The sequence below is a fragment of the Heliangelus exortis genome, chromosome 26 (genome assembly GCF_036169615.1).
Source record: "Heliangelus exortis chromosome 26, bHelExo1.hap1, whole genome shotgun sequence".
NCBI lineage: Eukaryota > Metazoa > Chordata > Aves > Apodiformes > Trochilidae > Heliangelus > Heliangelus exortis.
In genome coordinates this window covers 3,089,471-3,108,315 of record NC_092447.1, presented here as the reverse complement: position 1 = coordinate 3,108,315, position 18,845 = coordinate 3,089,471, and the positions used below count along the sequence as shown (strand labels likewise).

Below are 18,845 nucleotides of genomic sequence, written 5' to 3'. Positions count from 1 at the left end.
TTCTGGGAGATAAAAAAAAAAACCCAACCCAACCAAACCTACAACCCACAACCCCCCCCAATAAACCCAGTCCTTTCCAAGTGGTTTCTGAGATCATCATAATCAGTGTAAATTTTTTTTAAACCTATCAGCCTGCCCCCTCTCTGGTTTAGCATGGGTTTAGGATTAAATGTTTTCCTCAAGTTCTCTGTTTAACTAAAAAAAAAAAAAACAAAAAACAAGGCAAAAACAGGTGAAACACACCACTCACCCAGAAAGATCACCCAAATTTCTGGGAGATGTAAAAGGATGACAGATAGGGAGGAAGGTGAGCAATTAAGACATTAAGCATTTTGCACCACATGGACGCATCTGCATGGCAGCCAAATAATAAGGCCATCAGCTCATTTTCAGGGGACTGTTGCCTACTTCAACTCAATCCTCAGATCAAAGAGAAAATATCTGCTTGCATTTTCTAATCAGAAAAGGGATGCTAATTTAGGTTCCTTAATGTGTGGTGGTAAGAGACTTCTTCAATTAACTGAATTCTATAGCTCAGAAAATAAAAAGGGGGGATACAAAGGGAGTCAGGCTGGAAAGGCAGAAGTTCTCATTAAATCAAAGGTCCAATATTCATTACCTTCAGCATCTGGGGCTAAACACTAAACATGGAGATCATCAAAGGGGGTTTAATGGGTTAAATTGAGAATATAATCTAATTAAAATATTAGATACGGGTAAATAGCTCTTTGATATTCATCTGAAGGTTTCATTAAAATAGGTACTTGAGGTTTGTATTAAGGGGGGGATTATCACTTTTAAGCAGAAACAACAAGTTGAGGTTCCCTAATCAGAAATGCTTCAAAGTGTTACCATTTGGTTGAAAACTAAAAGTAGGAAAGCAGCAACTGGCAGAGCCTGGAAACATTTACCCAGCCTGGCTGGATCATACCCCAGGCACCCATGTCCTGAGGGGCAAAAGCAGCTCCCAAAGGTGAGGAGGAAAGATGCTGAAGCAGAGGATGGTCCTGTCCCAGAGGTTGCAGTGGACATTTCCAGCTGCCCATTACTCTGCTTTGATATGCAAAATATTTCCCCAGCAAGGGAACCCCCACTGCCCGTGGATGAAATCACTTTTACCACATTTTCCCCAAAGATTTTGCATGTCAAAAACTTCCAGCTAAATCAGCACATCTGGTGGGAAGCAATGGGATGGATAGATGGATGGGATGGAGAGCTTCCTACCTCTCAGGTGGCTCAGAAGGGCTTTTCAGAAAGGAATATTTTGTCCTTTTGCTGTGATGGAGAGATGCACTCTGGTGATCAGTTCTCCCCATCCTAAGTTGAGAGCCTGGGTGGGTCCTGCAGGGGCCATTTCACCAACTGAGCCATTTTCAGGAGGATTGAGGCATCCTGAGGACCATAGGATCTGGGTCAAACTCACCCAAGACTCTGTAAAATGAATATTATAGGATTTCTCCAGCCAATATATATCATACCCCCAGTGCCTTGGCTTCACTGTACACCTACTGGAAAATAATCTTTCTTGGGAGACATCCAGCCCATGGAATGTTAACCCAGAAATGTGTTAAGTCTTACACATTTCTGCTTTTACCTTAAAAAGAAAAAATTGCATCTAAAAAAAGAGGAAAGCTGTTCCAGAGATACTCTCCTTTTATTCCTCACCTTACCTTTCCATTGTCAGCCTCTTTCAGGGAGACTCAACCCTTTTTTTTTTCCCCCAAAGACTAATAACCTGTGTCTCCCATACAAAGGGGGACCTAATAAATTGGATAAAGCAATTACACATAATCACAAGGTTGTTGTTTGGGTTTCTTTTTTTTTTTTTTTTTTCAAGCAGCCTATTTTCTAGGAGATTTCAGTGTGTTTTCTTCAAAATTCCCTTGCTGTGTGTTATAATCACATTTCATATGCTGACTTAATTCATAATTGTCTAAGTTAAAGAAACTGAACCAAAGTAAGAAACCCATCTGGTTGTTATTTTTTTTAGATTTAATCTGTTAAAAGCTGTCTCCTCTCAAACATGTAGCTCTCAATTATCCCTAGTTACTCCAGGTATTTTCCAACTGCTTGTGTCTAATAGCAGATTTTCTGCATGATCAGCCAGTACTTGTTCTGAATTTTCTTGTCCCAGATGAAGCTTCAAAATTTTGGTCTTGATGTGATAAGTATTCACTGAGAGATAACAGAGTAACATCTGAATAATTAGGATTGTATCATTACCAACTGCTGTATTTGGTGCATATTTTTCTTCTCTTTCTTATCAGGAATGGCTCATTTTTGGCTTTATTTCTGGACAGTGTCAGTTTCCTCTGCATTTCAAAAATAAAAACATTGCTGGTTTTAAAATCATCCATTGAAACCAACTTATTTTGAGTGTTTTCCATGTATGCCCAGGTTTGGCAGGTCTGAAAATGAAACAGCTGTGACAAGCAAATAGTATGAATGGTCTGAAAGATGCTAGATCAGTTTATTTTTAAGAAAAATACCAACAAAGAGGACCATATTTAAAACACTGCATATGTAACTTTTAACCTTTTTAAAAAACAAGTATAATACAACTTATTCTAAAATTTAATAATAATTAAATCTAGGCCATATTTCACTGAAACTGTAAATCTATGTATTATGGTAACAGCTCATAATTAAATAACTTAGATTTTTTTTTTTCTTCTTTGAAGATGTCCCTAATAATTTCAAAATACTTAGAAAATATGGAGGGTTCTCAAAGCAGCTGCAACTTGCTTCTCCTTTTTGTGTCTGTCTTGCAAAGTTTCCAGGGATGCAATTGGAGGTAAATTGTTGCCATTTAAAGTCTGTGGCAAAACTTTTTCCTCTCTCACCTCTTCCTTTGGTTTTCTTCCTGTGAGAACCTTTGGTCTGGGAATGGTCTTGGCATATTCCAGTGCCTAAAAAGGTGATAAATGGAGTAACTAATTAAGAGAAAACCTGACCACTATTTCCAGGAAAATGGGGGTGTTTCTATATTGAATATAATTAATAGTTCTCCTAATTGCAGAGCTTCTTTGTGAGAAGAGAAAAAAAAAAAAAAAAAAAAAAAAAAAAAAAAGATTTGCTTTCTGACACTACTGGAGGCCACCTTAAATACTGAAGCAGTGTTTTTTTGCTTAAAAAAATAAAGAAGAATGATTTATAAAGTTTATAAACCTTTTTTTTTCCCCAATCTCACTAATCTCTTGTCCTGAGTCACATTTTATAACAGGGATTTCTGCAGGTTAGTATAATGAGGATGGAAACTGAGAAATTCTAAAGGAACTGATGTATTCAAAGGCCTAAAATGTTAAAACAAATTTTGAAATGAAGTCCAGGTAATGGTTCCAAATTCTCTGAAACCTGATGGTCCTGGTTTGGGCAGTTGATGTAAAACCCTGACACTGATTTAACACTTGCCAAATTAATTTTTGGTTAATTTTGAAACTAACAGAGTTCTGAAGAAGAAAGGGTTGGAGCTGAGGCATTCAGCTGAGAATCCCAGAACTTTTCCCTGCAATTCTCCTTTATCACCTTGGAGAAATACTTGTTAGCTTGCTTTCCCCAGCAGGTAGGTGAGGTCCTGCAGAACAGAACGGATGAAATATAGGTTATTTCCAGGGATTTATGACTTCTTCCAATGAGGAAGAGTTTCTCCCTTCATTTGTCACGTTGCCAATTGTCACTCATCCGAGCTATTTCTGCAGTCCAGTGAAAGCTAAAGTGATGTTGTATGGGCTTGAAAAATAAGACCAATTACTGTAGCTATGCAACTGAAGTGAAGAGTTTGTCAGTGAGACTGACAGGCAGGTGGATAACAGACTAACAGGAGGATATCTCTGCTCCATTAGAGGAGTGCACTCTGCAGCTGGTGGGGCTTGCCCTGGGCAATGTTCTAGAGGGGTCCCTTGCTCCTTTGTTCCCCTCTTTTCTCCAGGAAAACATCAGTATCATAGAATCATAGAATCATAGAATCCTAGGGGTTGGAAGGGACCTGGAAAGATCATCTAGTCCAACCCCCCCTGCCAGAGCAGGGCCCCCTAGAGTACATCCCCTAGGAACGTGTCCAGGTGGGTTTTGAATGTCTCCAGTGAAGGAGACTCCACAACCCCCCTGGGCAGCCTGTTCCAGGGCTCTGTCACCCTTACAGTAAAAAAATTTTTTCTGATATTCAACTTGAACCTCCTATGCTCCAATTTACACCCATTACCCCTTGTCCTATCACTGGTCACCACTGAGAAAAGCCTAACTCCATCTCCCTGACACTCACCCCTTACATATTTGAAAACATTGATGAGGTCACCCCTCAGTCTCCTTTTCTCCAAACTAAAGAGACCCAGCTCCCTCAGCCTTTCCTCATAAGGGAGATGTTCCACTCCCTTAATCATCTCAGTAGCTCTGTGCTGGACTCTTTCAAGCACTTCCCTGTCCTTCTTGAACTGAGGGGCCCAGAACTGGACACAATACTCCAGGTGTGGCCTCACCAATGCAGAATAGAGGGGGAGGAGAACCTCTCTTGACCTACTAACCACACCCTTTCTAATGCACCCCAGGATGCCATTGGCCTTCTTGGCCACAAGGGCACATTGCTGGCTCATGGTCATCCTCTTGTCTACCAGGACCCCCAGGTCTCTTTCACCTACACTGCTCTCCAGCAGCTCAGCCCCCAACCTATCCTGGGACATGGTGTTGTTCTTCCCCAAATGCAAAACTCTACACTTCCCCTTGCTGAATTTCATCATGTCATCAGTAGCTGTCTAAAGCAAGGTGTGTGCTGGTGGCTTGGGTGGAGGGCTGCTCTGATTCCATTTAGTACATCCTCATGAAGAGCAGGAATTGCATGGGCTGGAGACTGCTGTTGGCAAAGGGATCAGAACTCCTGGCAGGCATCTCCAGCCCTCCCAGAATAAATGCCAAGACAAGCACTGCCAGGATCCCATGAGAGCAGAGGGTTAAAATCATAACAAAGAAACTATTTTAGCCTCCTGTGAGTTAAATTTCTCCCTGCATGCATTTTAAAGGGTCCCTGTTCTCACCTTCTGTCTTGATGCTGAAGGCACCACTGGGGGTTTTGCAGGTAACCTCTGAACTGCAGTGTTCTTCATGTTGTATTCCTTAACTTGCTTTGCATATTCCTTTTGTTGCTTTAACTTCTCTTTCTGACAGAAGGAAAAAAGTCCATGATTAGTTAAATCTCTCGTGGATTCATCAGTGAAATGCTTTTTTCCCCTGGCTGGTGAGGCCACAGCTTGAGTCCTGTGTCCAGTTCTGGGCCCCTCAGCTCAGGAAGGAGCTTGAGGTGCTGGAGCAGGTCCAGAGAAGAGCAAGGAGGCTGGGAAGGGATCCAGCACAAGTCCTGTGAGGAAGGGCTGAGGGAGCTGGGGGTGTTGAGGCTGGAGAAGAGGAGGCTCAGGGGAGACCTCATCACTCTCTCCAACTCCCTGAAAGGAGGTTGGAGCCAGGGGGGGGTTGGGCTCTTTTCCCAGGCAACTCTCAGCAAGACAAGAGGGCACAAGAGGTCTCAAGTTGTGCCAGGGGAGGTTTAGGTTGGACATGAGAAAGAATTTCTTGATGGAGAGGGTGATCAGCCATTGGAATGGGCTGCCCAGGGAAGGGGTGGATTCTCCATCCCTGGAGATATTTCAAAAGAGCCTGGATGTGGCACTCAGTGCCATGGGCTGGGAACCACGGGGGGAGTGGAGCAAGGGTTGGACTTGATGAGCTCTGAGGTCCCTTCCAACCCAGACAATTCTAGGATTCTATGATTCTTGCATTCCCACTTTTGCTGTTGTTTTTTTCCCTGGCCATGCTATTGATCATCCCTCAGTAGAACATAACAGGCAATCCCACCCTACAATGTTCCTATACAGAATGCCATACAAAGCTCCTGTGGTCACATTAAGAGGGTCTCAAAGCATCCAGGATGGAGTTTGCAGCACCTTAGATATCAAGCTGCTCTCAGACCCTCATTATCAGCAGAGAACAGGGCAGATGATACCAACTGTCCAGATACTGTTCTGAACAACCTGTTTCCATTTCAACAAAGTAATGTGCATCCAGCTATTTTCTTCTTCTATTTACACAACTTCTTAGGCAAACCTCCCTGGGTATGACAATGCAGCTCAGGGGAGTGTGTAATTTATTGATGTGCCCTTAGCCCTGTTGAATTTTGTCAAGTGCTCCCTGTTTCTGGAACTACAAAAATCAGAGCTCTAAAATTATCCACCACAGAGCTGACCTGCCTTCTGCTTGAGCCTCTCCTCAGGATCTCAAGCTAGGCAGAAAGTCAAGGACAAAAAAATACCAATAAGTTGCTTCTCAGCAGTGATTTTTTGCCCATTCCTGCTTAAGTTCACTCCACCTGGCAGATCAGAGCTGTAAAACAGTTATGATAGGGACCACCTTATGATAGGGACCACTTACTGTCTCTTTGATTGTTTCATAGTCAGGTCCAAGGCCTCCAAGCTTCACATTCAGATTTATGTAGGGTTTGGAGCTAGATGGCTAAAAAACAAACAGCAGGGACAGTTTTTCCATCATATGATTTTGCAGAGCATAACCAAAGCAAGACTTTTAGCAAACCCAAAATAAGAGCAGAATTCTCCTTGCACTCCCACTCTTACCTCTGGCAGGTCTCATTTTAAGGGTTGTAAGTGACCAAAAAAGATTGAATTAATTGCACAAGTCAAATTACACTGTGTTGCCTTTGAATCTAGTTGGATAATTGCTGATCATCAAAATCACAAAGCAATACTTCCTCAATCAAAAATGATTTTTTTTTTGGAAACAGCTTGACTGTTAGAAGAAACTGAGAAGCAGATAAAAGTAGCTAATTTTGGTCATACAAAAATCAGGCAAATGTTATTAATAATAGGAACCTTTCTTTGTTTTCAAAACTGCAATGGGAAGTTGCTCACAGGCATGAAAAATACATCCCTTGTCACAGCAAAAGCTTGTAAGTGATGGGTGATGCCATTTCATCATGACATTACCACAGAGACACTCCCAGAATCTTTTAAATCTCTTCCAAGAATACGAGATTAATTTTTAGAAGTGTAGCTTTTAAAACCTGTCAGTGGAAATCCATAATGATCAGCTAATTTCAACCACAGAGTAATGCAAAAACACCAAGAAATTTCTGTCTCCAAATAAAATGTGCATTTCTTTAAAGGGCAAATTCAAGTTAAACTCAGCTGCAGAGAAACTAATTCTGTGCACTGAATTTTCTGTTTTATGTTCCTGGCTGTTAGTTAATCCTTTTGTGATGAACTTACTCCTAACTTTTACTTTAAGATACTGGGAGTAGTTTATCATTTAACTCTCTACAACAAAATTAGGGTTTTTCTCATTTCAGCTGAGTCTGACTGCGTTTATTTATTGCAAAAAAATGGATTTTTCTGTGAGACATAAACAGCCTTGTTCTCTGTGGAATTCTTCATGTATGAAGCGTGAGAAAACTAATGAAAATACAGCAGAGAAACAAGTTTTAACTCAGGGGAACAGAAAGAGAAGGAAATTTGCCCTTCAGTTGCTATCATAATCCTAATTCTTCTTAGAAGCATTCGAGCAGTAACACATAAACTGCTCCTAAATGAAACACATGAGTAATTATTCCAGCTTAGTTTGTCTGCCCTGGGACTTGGAGCTAACTCCTTAAAGCTTTAATTTGTCATGGACACCCAGGGATATCTGTGTCCCCTTGCACCTGGGTTAACTGGTTACAGTTTGAAACTGGACCCACTGAACAGACAAAAAGAACCAAGTTTTAATAAGCACCAGGATGGGATCATCAGGAGGCTTGGAATGATGTTTATGCTGTTAGCTTTGCAAATCCTCTAAGTTTTGGGGCTGTTCAGTTGGATTCCCTTGGAAACCAAGAGATTTGAGGTGGAAAGCAAATGAGCATGACCAGGAGAATGGTTTGCTCAGCTCTGAGGTCTGGCTCCCTGCTGCTTTCTACAAATAGCTTTATCCTAAATCATTTGATCACTGTAGAACTTACAGGACAAACCCTGCTCTGTTTGTTCTTAGAGCTGATCAAGACCAGAAGTGACAAGTGCTGAGCTGCCTTGCTCTTTGGACAAAAATTATTTCAGTGTCTCTTTCCCCCTTTGTGCCTTGGTGTTAAATACCCTGAGCAAATCAGTGGTTTTCAGTGTGCTCTCTGTTTCCCAGTCACCATTCCTATTTTTTTTTCCTTGTTTTGTTTTAGTGAAGATCTTTGGATTATTGAGAAGAAAATATCAGAGGGAGAAATAGAATTGCAAACCCAATCCATAACTATTTGCTTACCTTTTTGCTGTCTTCAGGCTTTTTTTGCCCTTCCCTTTGCATTAAGTGTCCTGAGATGCTTTGGCTTTTTTTCCCTGGATTTCCTCCGTGGCTTTCTGGATCTATCTCTGGAGCACTTTTTCCTTGTGGGATTAGGGGTGGCAGCATGGTGCTGAGATGCCTGTCAGGGGTGGGAACTGCTGGGATTTCTTGGTGCTGTTGCTCCATGGTTTGTGTGAACTGGGAGATTGTCCAGAGGGCTGTTTGGGAACTGGGAACAGAAGATGGAGAAGGCCTCAAAAAAAGAAAGAAGGGGGGAAATAAAGAACCTTTGTACACAGCAGATGGCACCAGCAATCTGTGCATGGGATGGTCCTGGCCCACAGAATTTACTGGCAACACGAGGATGGGAAGATGAGTATTTCACAAAGAGTGGCTTTGCTTGCACCCAAGTGTATGGCAACTTGGGTGTTTAAAATAAATGGGAAAATTGGAGATGGGGAAGCATTCAGCCTGGTTCAAAACTAACTCAAGGCAATAAAAACTGCCTTTAAATGGCTTTGGGTCGGGCCTGCTGAGTACTGAAAGAATTGTCTCTGTGAAATCACACATTTTTACCAAAGAAGATGAAATTCCACATAACTAGGGATTTCTATGCCCTTTTCCATGTGTAGTGAGCCAAAACTGGCACTGGTATGACTCTGGATATTCACAAAAGGCAAATTTTGATATAATTCTATGCAGCAATAGGCATTGGTTATACACAGTGCTCTTAGCCATCTGCTTTTTGAACTGAATTTTCAAGCCTTTCAGAAGGAAACCTTCAATTGTGGAAAATTCTATGGGATTTTTCTTTTCTAAGACCATATTTAAAAATCAGTAGTCACAGTGGAACCAAGTAATAATCTATAGTGGAAGGTTTGTAGCAAAATAATTTTATACTTTGGACTTGAAAACAATTTCTTGGCCATATATATATTTTTTCTGGGCATCACAGAGTTATAATAATACTGTTTCAGCACTTATTTCCTTACCATAAACTACTGATAGCATAGTTCTGATACCTTTTATCCACATGAATGTGTCTTTTGCTGTTCTGAAGTGGTCCTGGATCCTTCACCAATTCTTGAAAACTGCCATCAGGAGCAGATGAAATATTCCTGTGATTTGGATGGGCTTGACCATTGGCACTGTTCTCTCTTGCAGAAAGCTGCACAGTGGAATGGTTGTTCCAATATAAATTTTCTTGGTCATCTAGAAGGCCATTTGGAGGATCATGCTGATATTTCTTGTTCTCCTTGCTGGTGTGTGCTGGAGGTACAGCAGATGTGGTAAAATCCCTGTTAACAAAATGTCTTGAATTTGGGACATTACTTAAGGCATTATTGGAGTTTGGTGCTGTAGCAGTGTGAAGGTAAAGGGGACAACCTGGACACAGACATTTCTGGGGCTTGCTGCTGTTGTCTTGCTCCACTTTCTGCACAGGAGCAGCCTGAATTTCTGAAGTTTGGGGGGATCTAGACTTCTCTTCTGCTGGTTTTCCTGATGGCTTTTGTCTATCATTCCTTGGGAAAGCTCTTCCTTTGAGATTCTGGTTGGATTTTGATTTATTTCTCTTGGAGTGTTTATTTTGGAGTTCCTATAACAAATCATCAAAAGTGGGGTGAATTCAGACTGATGTCAATGATTTAAATGGTTTTATTTTTCAACTCAGCTCTCCTCCCTGCCCTGTATCCTGCAAAACATTAACTAAAGGATAAGAAACAATTTAAGAATTGAAGCACACCAGGACTGCTATGAGCCTGGTGAGCCTAAACCTGAAGTATATTTCAGATTTATCCATTTCCAGTTACAGCATCAGGTGTTCCCCATTTTGGCCAAAAACATGGCTTTCCTTAAAGGGAATGTATAAATCCATTCTCAGCCCATTTAATCCTTGTCAGCACTAAAATCCTCCATTTCATCCTCCTGTCTCTCCAGGGTTCTTTTGTTAGCAACACTTGCAATCAGTCTGTAGCATATGCACTCAGAATAACTGCTTAATGGTAGGTATTAAATCCACATATAGAGCAGAATGTTTTGGCAGAAGCTTTAGCACTGGGGAATCCTGACTCCTGGTGCCAAGATGATGATTTGTTAGTTTGACCTCTGCTGTCCTGATGAATATTCTGGCATACAGTGCCACTGGTGGAAAGCATGACCTGCTGCCAAACTGGGACCAGGCCAGTGCTTCCCCATTAAAACCCAGTGAGCACTCCTCCATTCTGGAATTCCATATATAAAGCACACCTCTCCCAACAAATAAAAGCATAAAATCCTGGTTATCCTGGAAGTTCAGGTTCCAGTCTTAAGAGAACCAGAGGGCAATTAAGCAGTCTGAGGTTACAGCTTTACATATTCAATGCTTTTACACAACAATTTCAATTATCATGTTCTGTTGAAAAGAGACCTTGAGCTGCTGTGCCCTCAGGTTCCACATCTCTTCAGGCTTCAAATCCCCAGGCTGGCATGCTAGGACACTCTGTTCTGGCTCCTCATCAACAGTTTTAGGATCTGCAACCTAAAGAACAAGGATGTTTTATGTCCACAACCCACCCAGATAAAAGCCTTTAAAAAATCTTGGGGAAAGAATGAGAAATAATTTGCCTCCTACAGAAGCTGAGTATGCAGCACAGAAACCTACTTGTAACTCTCAAATGCCTGGGCTTCTCCATTTCTCTGAGAGCCAGTGGATGTACCTAATAACAGAAAAGCAACTAGAAAGTCATCATTTCCCAAGCAATCAGCCAGCAGAGCAAGATCTTGATGGATGACACAGACCATAGGACGCTCTTGAACAATAGAGTCATTCAGAAGATGACAAAACATAGTAATGTTGGTAGAAAAGTACAAGGAGTAGCTGCAGAAAGAAAAAAACTCTAGAGGACATAGGCTGGCAGTGATAGCAAACTGCTTGTGCAAAATAACAACCCCCCAGACAAGAATATTTTCACATAGCCAGAGCTAGGGGAGCATGATGGGTGGGAATTGAGTTGCAGCAATTGTCTGAGGGTGGCTGCTGGCACTAGAGGTTTCTAAGCCATGAAAATATATTGTAAGTATGGCAATAATCACATTTTTTCTTGAAAGCATCCACCATTTTTTCCCCCAATCAATAAAACTTCACAGAACCCAGTGGTTTTTTAATTTTTTTAAGTACTCTGGCAGGTGTGGCCTCAGTGAGGTGTGCAGTTAGGGAATCTCACACCTAACCATGAGCTGGACTTGTGGCAGAGGTACCTCTGTACCATGGCACTGAGATGGGCACCATGTCTGTGAGCAAGAGAATGATCAGCTGACCACCACAGTGGTGAAATCAGTGTGAAAAAACTGTTAAATCCTTCTGGGGAGCTCTCGTTTTTTGGGGGTGTCCTGGTTTGGGCCAGGATAAAGGTGATTTTCTGTCTTGTACTTTTGCTTTTAGCTAAGTCTCTTGTAAGTAGTTGCACTTGCTGAAATTAACAGCAAGTTTCTCAGACAGTGTGTGCTTCTAGGACTGATAACACTTGATGTTTAGAGTTACTGCTAGAGCCTGGTGTGCAGAGCCAAGGACACTGCTCAGCTCTGAGGAAAACTTTTACCCTCCGGGAGGATAAAGAGGTCCCACCTGCAGCCTCCTTTGGGGAGGAACGGACAAGATAAATGCCAGAATTGACCAAACAGAGGATTCCATCCCATATACTTCATCCTCAGTATAAATTTGAGGGATCACAAGGGCCAAGCCAGATTTTCTGCTTCCAGCTGCCTGCCCTTCCTGCCTTTCCTGCTTCCCTTCCTTCACCCAGCATCCTGGAAGGATCCCGTCCGTTCCTCTGCCTGTGGTTCTGATCCATCCCAGCCCATATCTGTGTGTTCCTGCCTCCAGTTCCCAACTGCTGCCGACTCCAGGAGTCCAGCCTGGACTTTCCCAGAGCTGCCCTGCAGCCTCGGTGGTGACGTGAGAGCTATTGGGGGAGAGGGGGGAGGAATGTGGCATCCATTTTCTTGTATATTTGTATATATTTAGTAATTTTTCCTATTTATCATTACTGTTTCATTAAAGTTGTGTAGTTTAGTTGCCAACCCATAAGTCCCTCTCCCTTATTCTCTCTCCTTTCTTATCAGGGAGGAGAGAGAGATTAATAGAGAGTGTCTGGTACTCGGTTTAATTGCCAGGCCAGTGTTAAACCCTGACAGGGGGGTGGAGGATCAGGACATTAGGAAGAGGTGGGTAGAGTCTATTGCTGAGGTTTGAGGTGATTTTGATGCTCCGTGTGGTGATGGAGATTGTGTGAGTTGGGACTGGAAAACTTCACAAATGAGAATTTACCACCCAGGTTTCCTGAGGTGTGGATAGACACAGCTTTGCAGCCAGTAAGATGGTTTTGGTGGAACTGTACTGATAGTTTACTGGGCAGGTAAAGCATACTTCTACATTATCTCTTTGAAAGAGGAACAGGACACAACCTCTGCCAGCATATATATATATATTTTTTTTTTTTTTTTTGGGTGAACTATTCTATTAATACCAATCAAATTGAGAAAATGATCAAATGAAATTGCATTTTGAGCATCATAAGCTGTGTAATGCCTATTCTGTTAAATTGAGGCCCATAATTGCTTCTCTACTGAAAAGATACAACAAAGGCAGCAATCATGGCATGTCATTATCCCAGACTAGGAAACCGGCCTTTGCAGGGAGGACTTCAAAGGCTTCTGGTTCTCGAATTGCATTTGGCTGCTATTGTTGAAGCGAAGGCAATCTTGATTAGGTGTTTACACTGAGCTAAGGCGCAGTGCACAGAGAGTCTGAGTGCCTTGGTCTAGAGCCATTAAAAAATTGTACATTATGTTCCTTGCTTTGAAGTAAGGGGCTTGGAGGTAGGGAAGCAACTCATCTTGAGTACAGCTGAGCTAGATTGGGCCACTGCTTCTCTCTCTTTTTCTCTCTCTCAAAGAAACTCATCATCGGGTTCTTAAAGAATCAGGCAACACTGCGAAGAACTTGATGCTTTATAAGATGCTATAGAAATTAGTAAATATACAGATCAACACACTTTTATGGTATGTTTTGATACGTATGGCCTGCTGGCTCTCTGCAGGGGAGTAACAGCCCTAAATCTGGCAAGAATGAGGCTGCAAATGTTTTATCCTTTTTTATGGCAGGGATAAAAAGCTGCATTGCAAAGTGCCTCCTGCACACTATTTCACTCCCATAGCACCCCAGAGCAAATAAATAAAAGCAGCAAAGCTCAAACAACCCAGTTTAGGAAAAAACCCTGTTCAGAACACCCCTGGTGGCCCCAGCAGCCAAGTGGCTCCTTTGCTTCTTTGCACACTTGGTGGTTTGGCACTTTTGATGCCCTTTTCTAGGTGTGGTGCCCAAAGCTGGCTCATGGGGCCAGATCTAGTCAAGAAGATGCTCCTGTCAGGCCACCTTTTGTCTGCTTGGAGGAGATGGCCCAATGGATGTCTGGGTTGAGAACAAGAGAGAGGAGACCTCCCTGTGCTTCCCTCCCCACAGCTGGCAGGAGGTGGTGATGCTGATGCAGCTCAATCCATGTGTGGAGGTAAAAACCACACCTACACACACACAGGCACGGCTACTTCAGCAAGGTAATCTTAGAACACAGTCCTAGTTTTAGCAGGACTTATTTTTTGGGTTGTTTGTGTCTATAACCTCACTTTGAATAGTCCCTGCACAACCAAGTCCTGATCCCTGGCTCCAGTACTTAAATATGAAACATTTTCAGAATTCCCCGAGCAGTAAACATAATCATATCAACCCAGCTTTAATTAGCATCAATCTACACTAATTATTTTTTACCACCAAGCAAATTATAACCGAAAAAAAAAACCCCAAGTACTCTTAATAGCTCTGCTGGAAAAAAAATCTTGTCCAGTGTTAACATTCCCTGCAATGCAGTCAGCAGATGCCCTCTAGTGTTGTGTCAACTGTTCATTAGCCTTGGAAAAGGTGTCACTTGGAGCAGAAAGTCTCTGTAGTGTTCCAGTTTAAGAATTTTCTATGCTGCAACTCGTGGAGCCACTCAAGGACTCCCACCTTCCCATTATGCATAATGAGGAGCAAGCAAAAGCAGCAAACTCATATATAATCGTTCATTAGGAACTGTGATTATGTTTCCACTTAATCTTTAACACCAGTTGCCTGACATTTTGCAGGCAATAAAAAGAAAGTTAGGTCCTTCAAAGCCAAGTCCATGACCAGGATCTGCTGGCTGATTTCAAAGCTAAGGTGTGATCTGGCTGAGAAAGCAAGCAGGGGGGAAGGGTTGTCTGACCACTGAATCTTACACCTATTTCTTCATTATTCCTCCATGTGTGGCCCTAAATGACCTCCCATAAAGGCTGAATGAGATTCAGACCCACCTGCTTTTGAAGAACTTCTTGTTTTTTACTGTGCAATTGAAGATAGGAATTTGTCTTCTCTGTACGTAACCCTAAAGTCTGTTTATTTTTTTCCACAAAGTCTTTTTTTGCTCTCTGTGCTCGACCTTCTTGAGTCTGAAGAGGAAAAGCACTGGGAGCACCTCTGAAATGACAGCCATCTGCAGATCCCTTCTCTTTGGTGTGTAGCTTGGGAAGTTCTTTGCTCACCATGGCTTTTGGCTCACGAGAGCTTAGAGACTTTGCACCAAACTCGGAGAAGGATTCTTGTGGCTTTTCTTGCTCTTGATGCCTTTCTTTCTCAGAGCCATTAATGGCATGGAGGTAAAATGATTCCTGTGAAAAGTCCATGGTGTCTCCTCCACCAGCTTGACATCCTTTTTCTGCCTTAGGAAATTCTGATGCTTTTTTTGTGTTCCTGCAGTTAGGTTTCTCTCTTACACGGAAATACTTGTCCACAGATTGGTGTTTCCTATTGAAAAAAGAGGCATAAAGTGTCTATGTATAAATTTTATATTGTGTCAGTGTGCAATCTGAGCCAGGAAATGTCCTGCAACTAAGGTCCCCTGAATTATCTGAGTGCATAAAATATGGTTGTTTGTAGGGTGGGGATCAGAAGAGTTTTATTAAACAGTTTTTAGTCAAAAATACAGGCAAGGCCTCCTCTTACCTTTTGATTTTCATTATCACTGAAGGATAACTTGGCCTAACATTTAGAGCTAAATCTAGCACAGAAATTATAAATACTATTGGAATAAATTAAAGCACAAAATTATTATAATGTGCTGCTTCTGTTATTTCCTTTAAAATGATGTAGCCAACAAAACACAGTGTGTGCTGCTCATTCTTCAGTGACTCTGCTGTGTGAAAGAAAAGAGATATTCCTGGTAAAACCTCTCTCTATCATGTCAGTAGGATTCACTGAGCAAAATCAGCCTGCAAGTCTGCATTTTCAGTCTTTCCTCTCATTCCTGTGAAACATTGTGATGATTTAGTAAAAAAAACCAAAAATGATTTAAAATAACTTTCAGGAGATGTGCAGGCAGTGGCAGGTGTAAGGAATGTTGGAGGAAAAAAGCTTTTAAAGATTTTTTTTTTTTTCTCAACTGGACCTGCAGGTCCTGTCCTGAGTTTTTGGACACTGCCCAACACTGAGCTTTTCAAAGTGACATTTACAGGCACTGAAACCTGGGTGACTCTTCAGCCCCAGGTTTTAAAAGACATTAAAAGAAATGTCCTGATCTCTTGAGCTCTCCTCACTGTGGCATCGATAATTATATTAAGATTTCCAGAAATCATTTATTCACCCTTTCTAAATCAGTTACATGCCTGTGCCTGCATTTCAAGTAGCTCCTGAGAAGCAAATAATCTGTTTTTCTGGCAATACTTTCATTTCAGGTAAGCATGGGTGCCATGGTACCCCACGGGCTGGAGATGACACGATTTCCACCAGGGAAACCATCATTATTCCCAGTTGCCATACACCAGGGGTAAAGAGAAATGGGTTAGCATCTTTTTGAAGTGAGTCCAGAAATATGTGATGTAATTGCAATGATTCAAATAACAGGGTCTACAATGCTGAAGAGTTGTATTGTGCTGAAATGTGTGCACAGCAGCTCAATTGTATTGTGCAGGCCAGGTCACCCCCGGGAAGAAAATGAGTGTGAAGAGCTCCTTCATCTCTAATCATCTGCAGAGAAAAAGTGCACCTTTTATTCCTCCCCCCAACTTGATGTAAAGGTTAGATGGACTCTGTACTCATCAACAAAACTGTTGTGTGCAGACAACAGATGCAGTGTTTCCTCTTCAAATTCCGAGGTTAGTAATGGATGTAGAGAGGGGGGTTTGGATGTATATGCTGTGATATTTGCTCGGGTTAATGGACTGTGTTGGAGTACTTGCTAGGCTAAGTTCAAACAAAATAAAATCAAATTTCCATTTAATGAAGAGCCTCACATTCAGCGTGGTATTGGGGGAAAAAAAATTACGAAAAATTAGAGCATGATTCTAGTACAATTAACATCATTTCAGCTCACAATAAAATATTCAATAACTGGCCATTTTGCCTGTCGAGGAGGTGAATAAAAGCATGCTATTAATCATTTAGCCTTCATTTGTTTGCCATTTTATTTGAAGTAGACAATTAAAATGAAACTGCGCATTATTATTACTTCAGGTTTAATTTAATCTCTTTAAACTTGAGAATTACTCCCAATTTATACAGTGTTAAATCTTTTCTCCATACGACAGCAAATTAAATTGTATTTTATGTACCAAGTTAATGCTTTCTAAAGAATGTTTAAAGGTAATGGTAACCCTGGAAACTTTAGATTTATACAGCTCTGAGGGCAAACTGCATTTATTCAACACACCCATTTTTGCCTGCAAGTTTTCTGACAGGAATTGGCCTTATTTACTCAGCACGGGTCTTTTTTGTAAGGAATGAAAAGAGGATGTGTGGGTACTGTTGTGCCTGGTCCATGTGAGGAGGTCACAATTATTCTACTAATTTACTAAAATCCTGTGCCTTACCTTCTGGTACCATCATCCTTTTGTGTTCCATGTGTGTCATACTCAGCTCCTTCATCCTCTTCTAAACTCATCACCTCCAAGCTGTCGTCTTCTAAGCTGTCACTCTCTGTCTCATCAGAAAACAGTCCTAGCAGTATTTCATTTTCATAAATCCACTGCTGGAGCTCTGACTGGTACCATCCCTCCTCAACAAAGCTTTCAGAAACAGACTCTTGCAGACCTCGGGCAAAACCCCCTCTCCTTACAGATGTTTTTTTCCAGGTAGCAGGGTGGAAATCGGGCTGCATGAGTACAGCTGGGGGCAGATGGTATTTACTCATGTTGTAAGTGTGTGGAGAAGAAACTAAGATATACTTTCTATATGAAGGGTTCATCCTGTATTGCACTGGCAGTATACACCAGTCCTGCATGTGGAAAACATGAAAGCAAACATGAAAAGGGTGTTGGTTCTATAATACTGGTTATATTTGCTAAAAGCTGGATTTGTGGGCAGGATCACTGGCTTGGGCTCAGAATTTGGCCTATAATTAAAACAATTCTTTGCTCTCATCAGGTAGGTTGATTTTCCTTTGAGCAATCCATATCAAGGTCCCTGTACAGCAATGGCATGAGTGAGTAGAATGAAACCTAACTTTAGTTATTATATTATATTAAATATTACGGCTAACAAAGCTAATGATGTATAAAGAGCTTGTGAAAAAGAAAAGCTAAAAAAAAAAAACAAAACACAAACCAAAACCAAAAAAAAAAAAAAAAAAAACCCAAAACCAAACCAACACAACAAACAACTTTATCTGTTAAAAGAGAAAAGAAATCCTCTGTTTTCCTTATTCAGCTTCATGCCATGCTGACAAGGAAGTTACCAGCAAGAAAGGGAGTGACAGAGAAACCCCAGTGAGAGGAACTGGGAACACTTGCTAAATTGGAGTGTCTTTTCATTTGATTGCATTCAGATGTTCCTAAGTCGATTGCCCAGCCAGCTACTGACAAGATGAAGTGTCTGGGAGGACAGAAAGAAGCAGTGTTGTGAGAAGGAGGATTCAGGAGCCAGGGCCAGGGCACCGGGTGTGAAGAAGCCATTTAAAGGCACCGAGTGAGTTTCCCTTCAGCCTCAGGGCCCCTGTGAAGTTATGGAAGTGCAAAACAACCCTCTCTTTAATTTTTCAAGCTTAAGCACTGCTTGTCCCGCACAGTTTTACCCTCCGGGAGGAAAACTACACCTGCCTGGATGCCTGTATCCATTGCTCCACTACAGCCGAGGGGAAAGCCGGGCACGGAGTTTTGCCTCTGGCCTTGCCTGTCACCCCTCCCCGCCTTGGACCTCGGTCCCCAGCCCCCTGAGAAGAGCCTACAGCCCTTTTAGAAGCCATTTCTGTCCCCTTCAGCCCCCACAACCCCGGCCCGGCCCCCTCACCCGGTGCTCCCGGATCGCGGCTCTCCGGTTGCTATGGTTGCGGAGGACGCGCAGCCCCTACCACGGGCGGGGTGCGGGGGGAGCGCGTCCCGCACACCCAAACCCCCCCTGCGGAGAGGGTGGTAGCGCCCGGGCAGGGATAGGGGTGCGGGGTGAGGCCCCTTCCCGCCTGGCTACGACATTGTGACCCCCTCCTCTCTGTGGCTCCCCC

At 42.2% G+C, this 18,845-nt stretch overlaps 1 protein-coding gene across 3 annotated transcripts; it reads right to left on the bottom strand.

The window, feature by feature from the left end:
* Nucleotides 1–2,458: 2,458 nt before the first annotated feature.
* Nucleotides 2,459–18,682, bottom strand: JHY (junctional cadherin complex regulator). Of its 3 annotated transcripts, XM_071769155.1 has the most exons (9): nt 18,635–18,682; nt 17,221–17,326; nt 14,671–15,160; nt 10,712–10,822; nt 9,327–9,901; nt 8,284–8,533; nt 6,415–6,495; nt 5,028–5,150; nt 2,459–2,909 (listed from the first exon to the last, which is right to left on the bottom strand). In XM_071769155.1, the coding sequence occupies exons 2-9, from the start codon at nt 17,289–17,291 to the stop codon at nt 2,706–2,708; spliced, it is 1,905 nt and encodes a 634-aa protein (XP_071625256.1). In that variant the 5' UTR covers nt 17,292–17,326; nt 18,635–18,682; the 3' UTR covers nt 2,459–2,705. The 3 variants fall into 3 exon arrangements, with proteins under 3 accessions (XP_071625256.1, XP_071625254.1, XP_071625255.1); XM_071769153.1 differs by lacking the exon at nt 18,635–18,682 and having other exon boundaries at nt 17,221–17,870; XM_071769154.1 differs by lacking the exons at nt 10,712–10,822; nt 18,635–18,682 and having other exon boundaries at nt 17,221–17,870.
* Between the last annotated feature and the right edge of the window lie 163 nt (nt 18,683–18,845).